Below are 13,136 nucleotides of genomic sequence, written 5' to 3'. Positions count from 1 at the left end.
AATCTACATCTTGAGTAGTTTTCATAAATCGCAAATAACGATGTCACCAGCTCTGGGATACTTTTGAATTTATTCTCCGTATGTTACCTGTTTTTTCCCCCTTATTGGTGAACGATTAGGACAGAAAGTGTATGTAGTGCAAAACATGTGGCTTGCAGTAGACCAGACAGCTAACCATTTGCTTTCTTAGTTTGGCATTTTTCTTGAGAGATACTGAAAATTGATGTACTAGTTATTGATGCATTGTCTCTCCTCTCTAATAACCCTTAAATGACAGTTCTGCAATAATATATGTGTAAACAGTTCCGCTATGGCAGATGGCATGGTTTGTTAGTAGGGAGTACTAGAACACTCGAGTAGGAAGGTTTCTCTTCCAAGTTCTGGTGTGTATTTCTTGGCAGACTCCTGCACTGTGTGCAACTTTCTTAGTGCCTAGGCTTCACGTAACCCCTGGCTTAGTCCCTTGGCTCTAAAAGTCGTGATTTATAACAGCTTATGGTAGTCCCTGTGGGCAGATTTCTCCAGCAACACCATAGTGGCTGTTCAGTGGGATGTTCCAACAGGGTGCCACCTATGAACATTTTCTCCTGTAGAAGCTTTGTAGCCTTAGTGAATTTTTCTACCCTCTAATGAGCCATAGACATGTCCTCTACAAAGAGTTATGGGCATCAACAATGCAGGAGAGGAGGAGTCTCTTCCCCAGGCTTAACTATCTCACCTCTTGGGGTAATGATTGCTCCTATATCTGTTATTCCTACATTGTTTAGAGTACCCTTTATTCTTAGTAGACAATTACCCATTGCTCTAATTCACTGTTAACAGTAATTTCTAATTGAAATTTCCATGCTCATATTCCTGTGTGGTTTCTGCCTGTTGATTAGGTTTTGGATCAAGTGCTTGCTTTCTTCTGGTTCCCTGAGCTCTTCTGATTCAAGACTGATGATTCATGGAAATAATGCTAAGTGGATTTTTTGCATAATATTATTTGCTGATTTAATCCAAGAAATTTAAAATATTTATCAATTAATATTAAACATAATTTAACTGAATATTATAATCAACCCAAGCAGATATGGAGAAGATAATTATCAAAATTACATTGAAAATAAGAAGTGGGTGCTATTAAAAAGAAATGATTAGAAATGAATATTATTTAGGTACAAATACCAAGAGATGATTAGTTTTATAATTTAAATAGCCTCAGAATTGATCACTTTATTTTAAGATTGTATGTATTTTTGATTTATAGATGGCCATATAATTGATTGCTTGATTGATATTTACAATGTTATAGATGACTGAATGGTCCAACTTTCCTTGGTCAGGCAAAGAGAACTTCTCTCATTTTATGTTGGAAAATTGATATGATTCCCTCACTCCTCTGATTTTCTTAACCTCTTTATTAGATCATTCACCCCTCTACATTATGCATAATGCTTTTCCAAACATGTTGATACCTTTACTCTGGTTATACCTGGTCTCAAAAATCCGAGAGACTTTTCTTAAAGATGATTATATACATTTTTTTTTCCTGACAGCCTTTAACATTTCTCCTTATCTTTGGTCTTCAGCAGTATGAATATATTTGTTATTTGGTTGTTTTTTTTTTTTTTTAATTTGTTATTTCTAGAAAATTCCTGACTATTCATTTGCAAGCATTTTTCTCTCCATTGTCCCTCTTTTTTTTTCCTTCTAGGATTCCAATTACACATATTTTAGACTGATATTGGCCTACAGCTCTTGGATGCTCAGTTCTCTCTCTCTCTCTCTCTGTTTCACTATTTTCCTATGTGTGTTTCCATTTGAGTAATGTCTACTGACCTATATTCAAGTTCACTGAGTCTTTCTTTCGATGTGTCAGGCATACTGATGAGCCTGCCAAAAGCACTCTTCATCTCTGTTACTATGTGTGTTTTTAAATTTATTCCCAGCATGTCCTTTGACACATTCTTATTGCTTCTATTTCTCTGCTGAAATTACCCATCTATTCATAATGTCTTCAGATTTTTCCAGTAGAGCCTGTGACATGTTCATCATAGTTATTTTATCCCCTATCTGATTTTCCTAACAATAGATTTATATTTGAGGTTAGTTCTATTGATTGTTTTGTCTCTCAACAGCAGATTATTTTTCTTCTCAATTTTGTGTGTCTCATAATTTGTAGCTGAAATCCACATATTCTATGTGGGGTGGTAGAAACCAAGGTAAATAGTATTTATGCTTGGAAATAGGTATGACTCTTTTTGTGCTAGGCCTTTATTGAGGAGTTGAGCCATGTTTCCATTTTGTTGGTTGCTATGATTACCCTCAATGCACCATCACCTTCAAGTTCCTCTGGTGGCCACTTTTGGTTAGGGTGGGAGCTAGATTGGTTATCTGAGAAAATTCTTGATTGCTTTTAGTCCATCCTCAGCTTTAGATTTTCCCTGTAAGCTTGTGCTTCAGAGAAGCTGTCTCTCCATTCTCCATGTCCCTCCATTAGTGGTATTCTGTTCTTGTTTGTTTCCTGGTTCTTGGAACTGAGGTGCTGAGGAGCAAGAAAGGATTCTGTATTTTTATTATTATTATTATTATTCAGCCTTAGCCTTAGGCTGTACATGTGCCTCTGAGTTTTTTGAGCAGAAGTTTCTCAGTGATCCTGCCTGCCACCAGTGGCAAGGGATCTTTAATTTTCTAAAAGTAGAAGGATTTCTTCCTTTCTCCTTTTCCCAAACTCAGGATGTTTTCACCCACTGAAAGTAACAGGATTTGCTGCCTTTCTTCAGAAGGTTAAAACTTCATTCCACTGGGAAAAGACTCCAGGCAAGAATCGTTGATTTTTTCCTCAGCAGTAGAACTACAATATGTTACACAACATCAGAACTTCACTTTGAGGGATGCTTTCCCTGATCTCCACTGCTCCCAGTCTTTTTCATGAGCAAACAGCGAGGTCCATGGAGAAGAAGGCACAGGTGTGTGTGCTCCCAGGGGTCTATACTTACAACTGTGTATGTTCAGGTTTTAGCAATCCATTAAAAAAATCACTTCATTTTTTCTTAAAACACCTATTTGTATGGCAGCCTTGATTTCTTCTAGTGTTGTGGTATAGGTGGGTGATTGCCTGTGCATTGTTTCTTTTTTGAGGGTCACTCAAATGTAATCAAATTTTACCCTAGTCAGTTGCCTTCGAAGTCAGTACTCTGATGGGTTCAAGAACATAGTGTGATTTTGTAGATTGCCTAACTTCTTATTGTTTGCATAGATGTGACACCCTTTCCATTTTTCTCTTCTAAGATGGAGCCAGAACTCTCTAATCTACTGTATTAATTCACTAATTTTAACAGGGGGACCAGGATTCCAGGTACCTTTGGGTATTATGTTATTAATATTTTTGACGAAACCAAAAGAAAGATTAGTTCTCTTTCAGAACATGCCAGAATATAGTATAGCATCTAAATGTCTATTTTTTCCCCATTAAAATTTTAATAAGTAAAATTCTAGTCTATTTAGAATAAATAAGAAAGACACTTGGAACATTTTATGTGTACTAGGGGAAGCAATATATATTCAAGTACATGATTTAAGGTCTAGTAGAATTTTTTGTTGAATTGGTTATTTTATATTTCAATATTACACATACCCAAGGGTGTATACAATTTAAGGTAAAATAATGGACTTGTAATTTATAGGCTCAATAACTACTTAAAAAGGATAACATTAACAACAAATTTGAAGGCCCTTATAGGCTCATCCCTATTACAGTCTTCTTCTTTTTCTTGTTAATACAATTCTTTCCATGAGTTATATGCTAAGTAGTTCTTTGCTGGTTTTGTAAATTTTTTTTTTTTACCATAAATGTATATAATATATACATATCTAAAATATAATTGGTTTTGCATGTTTGAATTTTATATACATTAAGTCATATTGTATTTTATATACATTAAGTATCTAATAGGCTAGTGAAAATCTTCTGTAGTTCCACATACATCATAAAAAATAACATCATAAAATAATATCATAAAATAATAGTACTTAGTCAATTTCAATATGTAGATGTTTGCCTAAATTACTTTTATTGCTATTTTATGAAAATATATTTCGTACACATATAAAGCTAGGAAAATAGCTTGCACAAGATTACAAAGTAAAAGCACACTAGCATAATCAACATTACAAATTACTGTAATGTGAGTATATGTTAAAGCAATGGATATTACATAGAAAATATCATTTGAAGTATGGTAACATTGGTACTATGCAATTTAGAACTATGGAGAACATAATTGAAAAAGGAAAGTTAAGTTTTAAATTTCAAATTTATCATTTTTTAATGGATGTGATTTTCTTTCAGATCGGAACAAATGTTCATGGTTAAATACAGGCCTGAATTTTAGTTGTTATGCTCTGCCATAATCATATCTGATGTGTGCTTCCCTGAATATTCAGGATGATCGATGCTTGTCATTTATGGGTTGTTAAATGCTTTAAATTTTACTTTTACACAATTGATTATAGACAATTGTAGCCATAAAAGTTTTTGAAATTTTAGGAATGTCCTTCAAATTTTCTTTTTACCACAGTTCTGTTTTTTTACTGCTTTGAAAAGAATATAAACAATCAACTCAACAAAATAAACGTTTTCAAGTTTCTTCCTATTGACTTTCTAGACATCAGTGCCTTGAGGCAACTTTTTAATTGTGTAGAATCTCATAAAGATTTAATCACTGAAGAAATATTCATGGGGTGTCTATTGGCAGCAAGATTATAAAGGTGCAATGGAGGTCCAGAATAAGTGCAAGATTTTTTTCCCTGAATTCAAAGATTGTTATTTTAAGGCCATAATTCTCAACCATGGCTGAGTATCAAAATTGCACATTTGATTTAATCTATTGAAGGTGAGAAAAATGCTGAGAAAAAGAAAGATTCAAAGATTAGAAGGGTTGAGTCAGGATGGAGGTAGAGTAGGATTGATATATCTGTATACATATATATGGTGCATATACTTATATATATTCTCAGAATACATATTAAAAAAAACCTCAAAGGTAATTTTGAGGTTTGGCTAAAATAATGGAGAATCTGGAAAGAGGAAGATGTGTTAAGAATTGCATAGTAATGAGAGTAGTTCAATCCTGCAGTCTGATGGTTTGGATGGTCATCTTACACCTCTCACTTTGGTGGTGTCTTAGTCCATTGGGGTGCTATACAAAATGGAGAGCATAAATAACAGAAATTTATTTCTGGAACTTATAAATCAAAGATCAAGGCACTACCATATTAATTCTGGTGAGAGGCCTCTTCCTGGTTCATAGCCAGTGGCTTCTCCCTGTATCTTGATATGGTGGAAAGCATGAGGGATCTATGTTGGGTCTATTTTAAAAGCCCACTAATCCCATTCATGCAGGTTCCACTCTCATGTTGTAATCACCTCTCAAAGGCCTAATCTCATTGTACCATATTGGGCATTAGGATTTCAATACCTGAATTGGGAAGGGAACGCAAACATTCAGACCATAGGAGTCAGTGACCCCAGCCTGAACATCAGCATATTTCAGGTTTCTTATATATAAAATGGGACAAACAGTAGTGCATTTGAAAAAGATTGTCTAAAGGATGAAATTTGATAATTTATATGAATTATTTAGCATAGTACTTGACATGTTGAGGTGCTCAATAAATATTTATTTGGTTTAATTTTAGTGTAGTGAAAAGATCCATGCCTTACTCAAAGTGAAGAGAGAATATTAAAGTCTTGTTTATACAGAAAAGCTGTCTGAAGATTATAAAGTTATATATTGGAAGAAATTGAGACTGGAAGATTTTGCTTCCATTTAAAAGAAAGAGGAAAAACACATAAACACACATAGACTAGAAAGGGTCACACATATGCTAATTTAGAAAATATTCCAAGTTAAAGCAAGTTCATGTTTCAGAATAACACAGAATAACACAATAGTGATAAGAGCCTTTAAATAAACATTCTCAAGGTTATATTCTCAGATAATTTTCATATCATTAGGTGAAGGAATCCTGATTATAGTAGACAGGGAAGAGTCATACTTTCCTAGGTAGCTATGTAGAACAACACATGGAAAAGTTGTTTATTTCAGATTTCATGGAGATTTAAAAGAGGAGTTTTTGAAAATATACTTTACAAGACCTATTTATAGGTTGGTATGCATGAATAGAAAAATAATTACAAACAGCATATATGCTTTGGGTTTTTACAATTACGTCCAATTATTCTTGTCCAGTAAAGGGATTCATTTCTGTTCTATTTTGGTCTCCAAGATTTGTTCTGCTTTCCATGAATCTTTCCTGTGTGTTCTAGCCCCCATGCCTTTGTCTACCTTATGCACACTGGGTTCTTAGGTTATTGGTCATTATGTTTGGATCATAATCTTTTGCAAAATATTTTGTAACTCTAATAATTATTGATTTTTTTTCCTTTATTGATTTTTACAGAAGTTTGGCTGTTCCACATTTTATCCTGTTGCATGTCAACTGTCTGCAGTAGTGCTAACCAGAATCACAGCTTCAGTCTTTATATTTGGCATTTCCATTTTCTAGCCCGAGTGCTCTAAGCATGAGCAGTGTTTTAAGTGGTGGCCTGGAGTGATGCGGGGAGTTTTACCACACATGTGTATCACACAGCAACTCTCCTATTGGGGCTCAAGGTCTAAATCCTCTCCTGTTGTGCAGATCATGAGACTTTCCCTCTAGTGTTATGAAAGCTCACCCTGGCAGCTGTAGAAATGTGGTACGATTAATCTTATATGATGTTGAAGAATTTTATTTGACTGTTATTAAAGAAATATCATTCTTCAGCTAAATGATTTGATGGCCAGAGCATACAGTATGTTTCTTTCCTGCCATTCCTTCTCTTTATCCTCCCCCTTTCTTCTCTGTCCTGCCCCCCCTCCTCCTTATTTTCATTCTTACTCTTCTCTCCTCCTCTCACTCCCTCTTTCTGTCTCATTTCTTCTGTCTCCTGCTCCCTTGACTGAGAGTGCACTTTCCTTATTTTCAGGCCCAGGTTCAATAGCTTCAGAGTAATTTTCTTGATTGCAATCAATCTGTATGAGTATCAGAAGGAAGCTATTTTTAAAAGAAATGCACATGGTATGAATATAGGTAAAGTCTGAAATATACTAGTTATGTTTTTTGAGCACTGCTACATGAATATTGGTAAGTCACTAGGTACTATATTTTAAAGATTCAAAGATAAAAAAAATGGCGATGGGGTTTTCTGACCAAATGCGGTTGACACAATTAGTTATAGTTTAGAAAAAAAAAAAAGTAAAGATGAATGCTCACTTCTTTAAAAAATAAAACGTAAATGTTAAATGATTAATATATAATTTTGTAAGTGTAAGGAAATGAGAAAGAAATGTTGGGAAATATTTATATGAAATCAGAATGATAAAGCCTTTTGATCATAAAGTTGATGAGAGGAATGAAAAAATCTTCAGACCAAATCGTCTACACAAAATTAAAAGATAAAGAATTCATTAAAAATTGGGGGAATGAGCATGAAAAATAGTAAACTCCAAAGTTAAAAGTTAGACAATAAATAGTTAATTTTTTTAAGATCATTTATTTATTTTAGAGAGAAGAGCACACAAGCAGGAGGAGGGGTAGAGGGAGAGGGACAGGGAGAGAGAGAATCTTAAGCAGACTCCCCACTCAACACAGAGCCCCATGCTGGACATGATCTCAAGACCCTGAGATTATGACCTCAGCTGACATCAAGAGTCGACCTTCTAACTGACTGAACCACTCAGGCTCCCCACCAAACAATTCTTCAATGGTTACCGTGTACATATAAAACCTTTTAATAGTATTTGTAGTAAAAGATGTTGAAAATTTGCCAATTACATCTTGAAAAGAGTGGGTGCAACAGCATCCGTATAGTCATCCTCATTTACTGCTGCTGAGAAAGGAAAGAGACACGGATGTTCACTTATTTTAAGTGCTGCTGTCTTTTCTTGACGTAAGCCTCCGGCCTATCAGCTTTCCTTCTTCCTTTTCCTCATGTGCTCTCACTATATTTCTAGCTTCTTTTCTCCAGACTAACCAGTGTGATTGACTTTCTTTGTTTCAGGCATTTTATTTTGACTTCTTTCTTCTCTTTTCCTGTCCTTATTCCTACTGAATCCGTGATTGACAAGAAAGGTAGCATAAGTAGAGGGGTTTAAAGCACAGCCTCGAGTAAGCCTACCTGGTTTCAAATCCTCCTTCTACTAATTAGGGGCCAAGAAAAACTAAGAAGATTACTCACCATCTTAGTATCCCCTGCTTTAACGTGAGAGGAATTTATTAGATTCTCTTTAGTAGATTTATAGCTTTGTTATACAGATCAAATCCGTCAATATTTATGAATTACTTAGAGCAGTATCTGACATATAATAACTACTATTTAAATAAGGATTAAAATGCTTTGTTTTTTTTAATATTTTGCATATATAACCTCTGGTTCATTTTATTTCTCTAATGCTTACAATGTTTTGTAATGCAGAGTGTCTATTCTTTATATAAGCGTATTTTGGTCATTCTTTCTTGATTTCTAAATTTTTATACTAAATAAAGATTCGGTTGGCCAAAGTGATATGTGGTTTTATTTTAATATGTATATATATTTGATATCTAAATATTCCATATATAACTTATTTTCAGTAACAGCTTTATTGAAGTACAGTCTTCATAAAATTAACCACTTTAAAAAATGTCTAGTTGAGAGGTTCTTAGTTTATTCTGAAAATTGTGCAGCCACAATGGCTATCAGAGTTTAGAATATTTTCATCACTTCAAAAGGACTCCAAACCTGTTAGCACTCATTTCCTATCATCTCATCCCCTCAGCTCCTAGTAACCATTAATCTATTTTTTATTTCTATGGAATTGCCATTGATATTTCCTATAAATAAACTCATGCAATTAGTGCCTTTTTGAGTTTGGTTTATTTGATTTAACATAATGTTTGCAAGATTCATTCATTCTACAGTATATATTAGTACCTTATTCTTTTGTATTGACAAATAATATTTAATTATATATGACTTTGTTTTATCCATTCATTAATTGTTAGGTATATGAGTTGTTTTCACTTTTTTGGTTTATATGAGTAAAGCTACTATGAACATTCATGTACAGTTTATGTATAGATTTTTTTTTGGGGGGGGTATATGCCTAGGAATCAAATTGTTAGACATACAAGACTCTGTTTAACTTTTGAGGAACTGCCAAAACTGTTATTCCAAATAGGTACTCCATTCAATATTCTCATCAGCAATGTTTGAAGGTTCCAATTTTCCCACATCTTCTTCAATAATTGTTACTGTCTTTTTTTATTTTTTAGCCATTCTAGTAGGTGTGAAGTGGTATTTCATAGTGGCTTTTATTTGCCTTTCCCTAATGACTAATGATGCTGATTATCCCTGTTTGTGCCTATTACCCATTAAAAATTCTTTTTTTTTAATAAATATCTATTCAAATTATTTGCTCGTTTTCATTGGATATATTCTAGATACAAGCCCACATAAGATAAATGATTTGCAATATTTTCTCCCATTCTGTTGGAGATCTTTTAATTGTTTTGATTGTATTCTTTGGGAAGTACAAGTTTTTAATTCTGATGAAGTGTAATTTATCTATTTTTCTTTAGTTTACTATATTTAGTCACTGAAATCTTTGCTCAGCTTAGTGATGAGCTAATGATTGAACAGGTATTTAATTAAATGTGTTGAATCAATAAGTCTTCCAGACTTGCCAAAGTGCTCTATTTCTGTTTTGTGTTATGTCCTCAATGCTCCCACAGGCAGTAGCAAGTTTGCCTTAGCCTTCAGTTTCTGAATGTGTGGGGCCTCAAAGCCAATTAGAGATTAGGGATTCTCATCCTAAAACTAAAATGTAAAAAAAAAAAAAAAGTACACCTCTTTTGGGTATGCGCACAATCTTGCACATTTTTATGACCTCCAGATTCCCAGAAATATGCAGATTTTTTTCATATCCCCTTATTGACATCCCATTCTCACTTTTCCTTTTATGTTTTTGTTTGTTGGTTGGTTTGGTTTGGTTTGGTGTACCTACTGTTATCTCCCTTCAGTAGCGCCATCATAAGAAGCTGTAACATTAAACAATTGGCTGTTGTTTCTTTTCAATAAAGGCCTTCGGGATTGATAGCTGTTTACACAAACTGAGCTCAAAGTCTTGCTCAAATATAAGGACATCACAAAAATGGAAGTTTTCAGGGGGCTGCTAGATGGGTCAAATGCTGACATTTCTTCGAGGATGGGACCTTGGAGTTGCTCGAAGCCTACTCTTCTCCCTCCAGTGTGTGCTGGGATGATGGTTTTCACAGCTGGCCGCATTACAAAGCTGGTGGTTCAAGGCGTCCATGCAGCTGTGAAAAGAGGGATGCCACAAATCTCTTTGTTCTTACAGAGATTCAACTATTTTTTGGAGTAAATGCTCTGTAGATTGGTGCAAGTCCTTTTTATCTATTTCCAGATTTCTGAAAAGTTGATTCTGACAATTGCTGCAGTGTATTCATTGCCTTTATGGAAGAGAAGATTTTCTAGTCTTTACTCGGCTCTTCCAGAGGTCCTTCTTAGATTTGATTTTGACAAACAGTGTGAGATTTGTTTTCTTTCTTTTTTCCAAAATAGTCATACATTTGTCTTCATATATTTGAAATAGTATCGTTGTTTTGTTCTAATATATTGATTGTTTCTGGGCTTTAAAAAATTGTATTCTATCAATATAGATATAAATTTTACCTCTGACATCATACTGCTTTCATCATTTTTCTCTGGGTGAATATATAATTAAATGATATAAAATTATTGGACAATTATCAGTGTCAAGGGTATAACTAAGAGCTATTTGTTTTAGCTAAAAATAAGAAAAAAGTCATTTTACAGCTTTATTAACTAAAAAGGTACAGCCATCCCTTCTTATATTTGGAGTTATGTTCCAAGAGCTGCAGGTGATGTCGGAAACTGTATATGGTATAAAACCTTATATGTATTCTGTGTTTTTCCCTATATATACATTCCTATGATAAAGTTTCATTTATAAATTAGGCATAGTAAAAGGTTAACAATAAAAATAGAAAAATTATAACAATATACTATGATAAAGGCTCTGTGAATGTGGTTTTTCTCAAAATACCTTATTTACTATAATCATGATACTTCTTGTAATGATGTGAGATTATAATGCCTATATGATGAGATGAAGCAAAGTGAATAAGGTAGACATTATGACTCAGGGTAAGACTACTACTGAGCTAGTGATGACACATCAGGAGAACGTTTATTAATTTCCAGACTGCGGTTGACTCTAGTTAACTGAAACTGGGAAAAACAAAACTGTGGATGAGGGGAGACTGCTGTAAACTAAATTAGAAAAAAATACATGGAAATTGAATTAGTTTATATAAACTCATATAATTCAAATAAATACTAAAAAAGCTGTATATATGAGTGAAATTACACTTTTTAATCAAAACATGTCTTGAGAAAATGGTAATTATAGTCCATCCAACTCTATAAGACTAACAATTATCATTTTGATAATTTAAAAACACTATTTTAGTCTATTTACTTTGCTTCTGAATATGTTTTTTTAAAAAGTGGATTATTAAAATACGTTTTAAATACAAAGATCTCATTTTGTTTTATTTTATTTGAATTTATTTCTATAGGACTTTGGAGATGATGGGTCCTTGTATATTACTAAGGTTACCACAACTCACATGGGCAATTACACCTGCTATGCAGATGGCTATGAACAAGTCTTTCAGACTCACATCTTCCAAGTAAATGGTAAGAAATATGATGTTATCATTGCTTTATGCTTCACTATATATTCAAAGAATATCACAGTTGATTAGGAAGGAAAGGTTTCAACTTCTTTAGTTTGGCAAGGCCTCAGGTTTTCTCTTTTCTTTTTTTTTTTTTTTTTCTTTTTTTTTTTGAGACTTATTGTTAATGTAAAACCTTTTTCAATGTAAAAAAACAGGTGGTTGAGTGAATAAATGCTATAAATTTATACCGCTTTTCTCATCATGAAGTATAGCAGTGTAATTCATTCTAATTGGAAAATTCAAGCATCAGAAATGTAAATTACTTTTTGAAATTTAAATATCAACAATTAGACAACCATATAAATTTTAGAAGCTGAAAAAACTAAGCATCTTGAAATTTTAATCAGATTATCTGATCTTATTAATGGTTTAAAAAACTGCTATTTATGTGTAGCAAATGTTATACTCTTAATCATTAATTCATGCCTGTGAATATTGGCCCTGTAGGCTGATACTCTTTTTTTTTTTTTTTTTTAAGATTTTTATTTATTTGAGAAAGAGAGAGAGCATGTGGTAGGGGGGAAGGGCAGAAATAGAGGGAGAATTAGATGCTCCACAGTGCAGGAAACTAGACTCTGGCTGGATCCCAGGACCTGGAGATCATGACCTGAGCCGAAAATAGGTGCTTAACCAACTGAGCCTGCCAGGTGTCCCTGATATTATTTTTATAATCAGAGGGTTTTTATTTTCTGATTTAATTCAAATTTAGCTATTTAGTCCAATGGATGATGTAGGATTGTATGTATGATGCATCAATTCACACTGATTCACTTCCATAGGAACTAGTGTGGTTTGTATGAATTAAGAGGAGAGTGACAGATAGGAACTTGGTGAGGTAGCCAAGGGTCAGATCACAGGGAGCCCCGAAGGCCTAATTAAATATTTGGATTCCCATTCTAAGTGTAATAGGAAGCCATCACAGTATTTAGTGTATGAAGTGGCATGTTCTGATTTGTTTTAAAATGACTAGAAGCACGGAGACCTGTTTAAGAAAAAAAAAGTATTTTAGTAGTCTAGGGAAGAGATAATTGTGGCTTAAAATAGAGTGTTAATGATGAAGAGGTAAAGAGTGGTTAAATTTGGAATATTTATTGAAAGCACATCTGATGATATCACTGAGGACTAGAATGTGAATATGAGAAGTAGTTTTTAAATAATAAACCCAAGAAATTTCAAGCATTTAGATGTATCCTTGTGTTCTATCGTAACTGACTATAGAAGAAGCACATTTGGAGACTGATATATATATATATATATATATATATATATATATATATATATATTTT

The 13,136-nt window shown here is 33.5% G+C and overlaps 1 protein-coding gene across 4 annotated transcripts in view; it reads left to right on the top strand.

The window, feature by feature from the left end:
* FSTL5 (follistatin like 5) overlaps positions 1 to 13,136 on the top strand; it is a 684,718-nt gene that overhangs the window by 504,875 nt on the left and 166,707 nt on the right. For all 4 annotated transcript variants that reach the window (XM_025439183.3, XM_025439182.3, XM_025439181.3 and 1 more), the window contains exon 8: positions 11,689 to 11,809. In XM_025439183.3, coding sequence (XP_025294968.3) covers positions 11,689 to 11,809 — 121 coding nt within the window. The remainder of the gene's footprint in view (positions 1 to 11,688; positions 11,810 to 13,136) is intronic.

The sequence above is a fragment of the Canis lupus genome, chromosome 15, assembly GCF_003254725.2.
Source record: "Canis lupus dingo isolate Sandy chromosome 15, ASM325472v2, whole genome shotgun sequence".
Lineage (NCBI taxonomy): Eukaryota > Metazoa > Chordata > Mammalia > Carnivora > Canidae > Canis > Canis lupus.
Note: the sequence above shows the minus strand (reverse complement) of the source record. Positions and strands in the feature narration are given on the sequence as shown.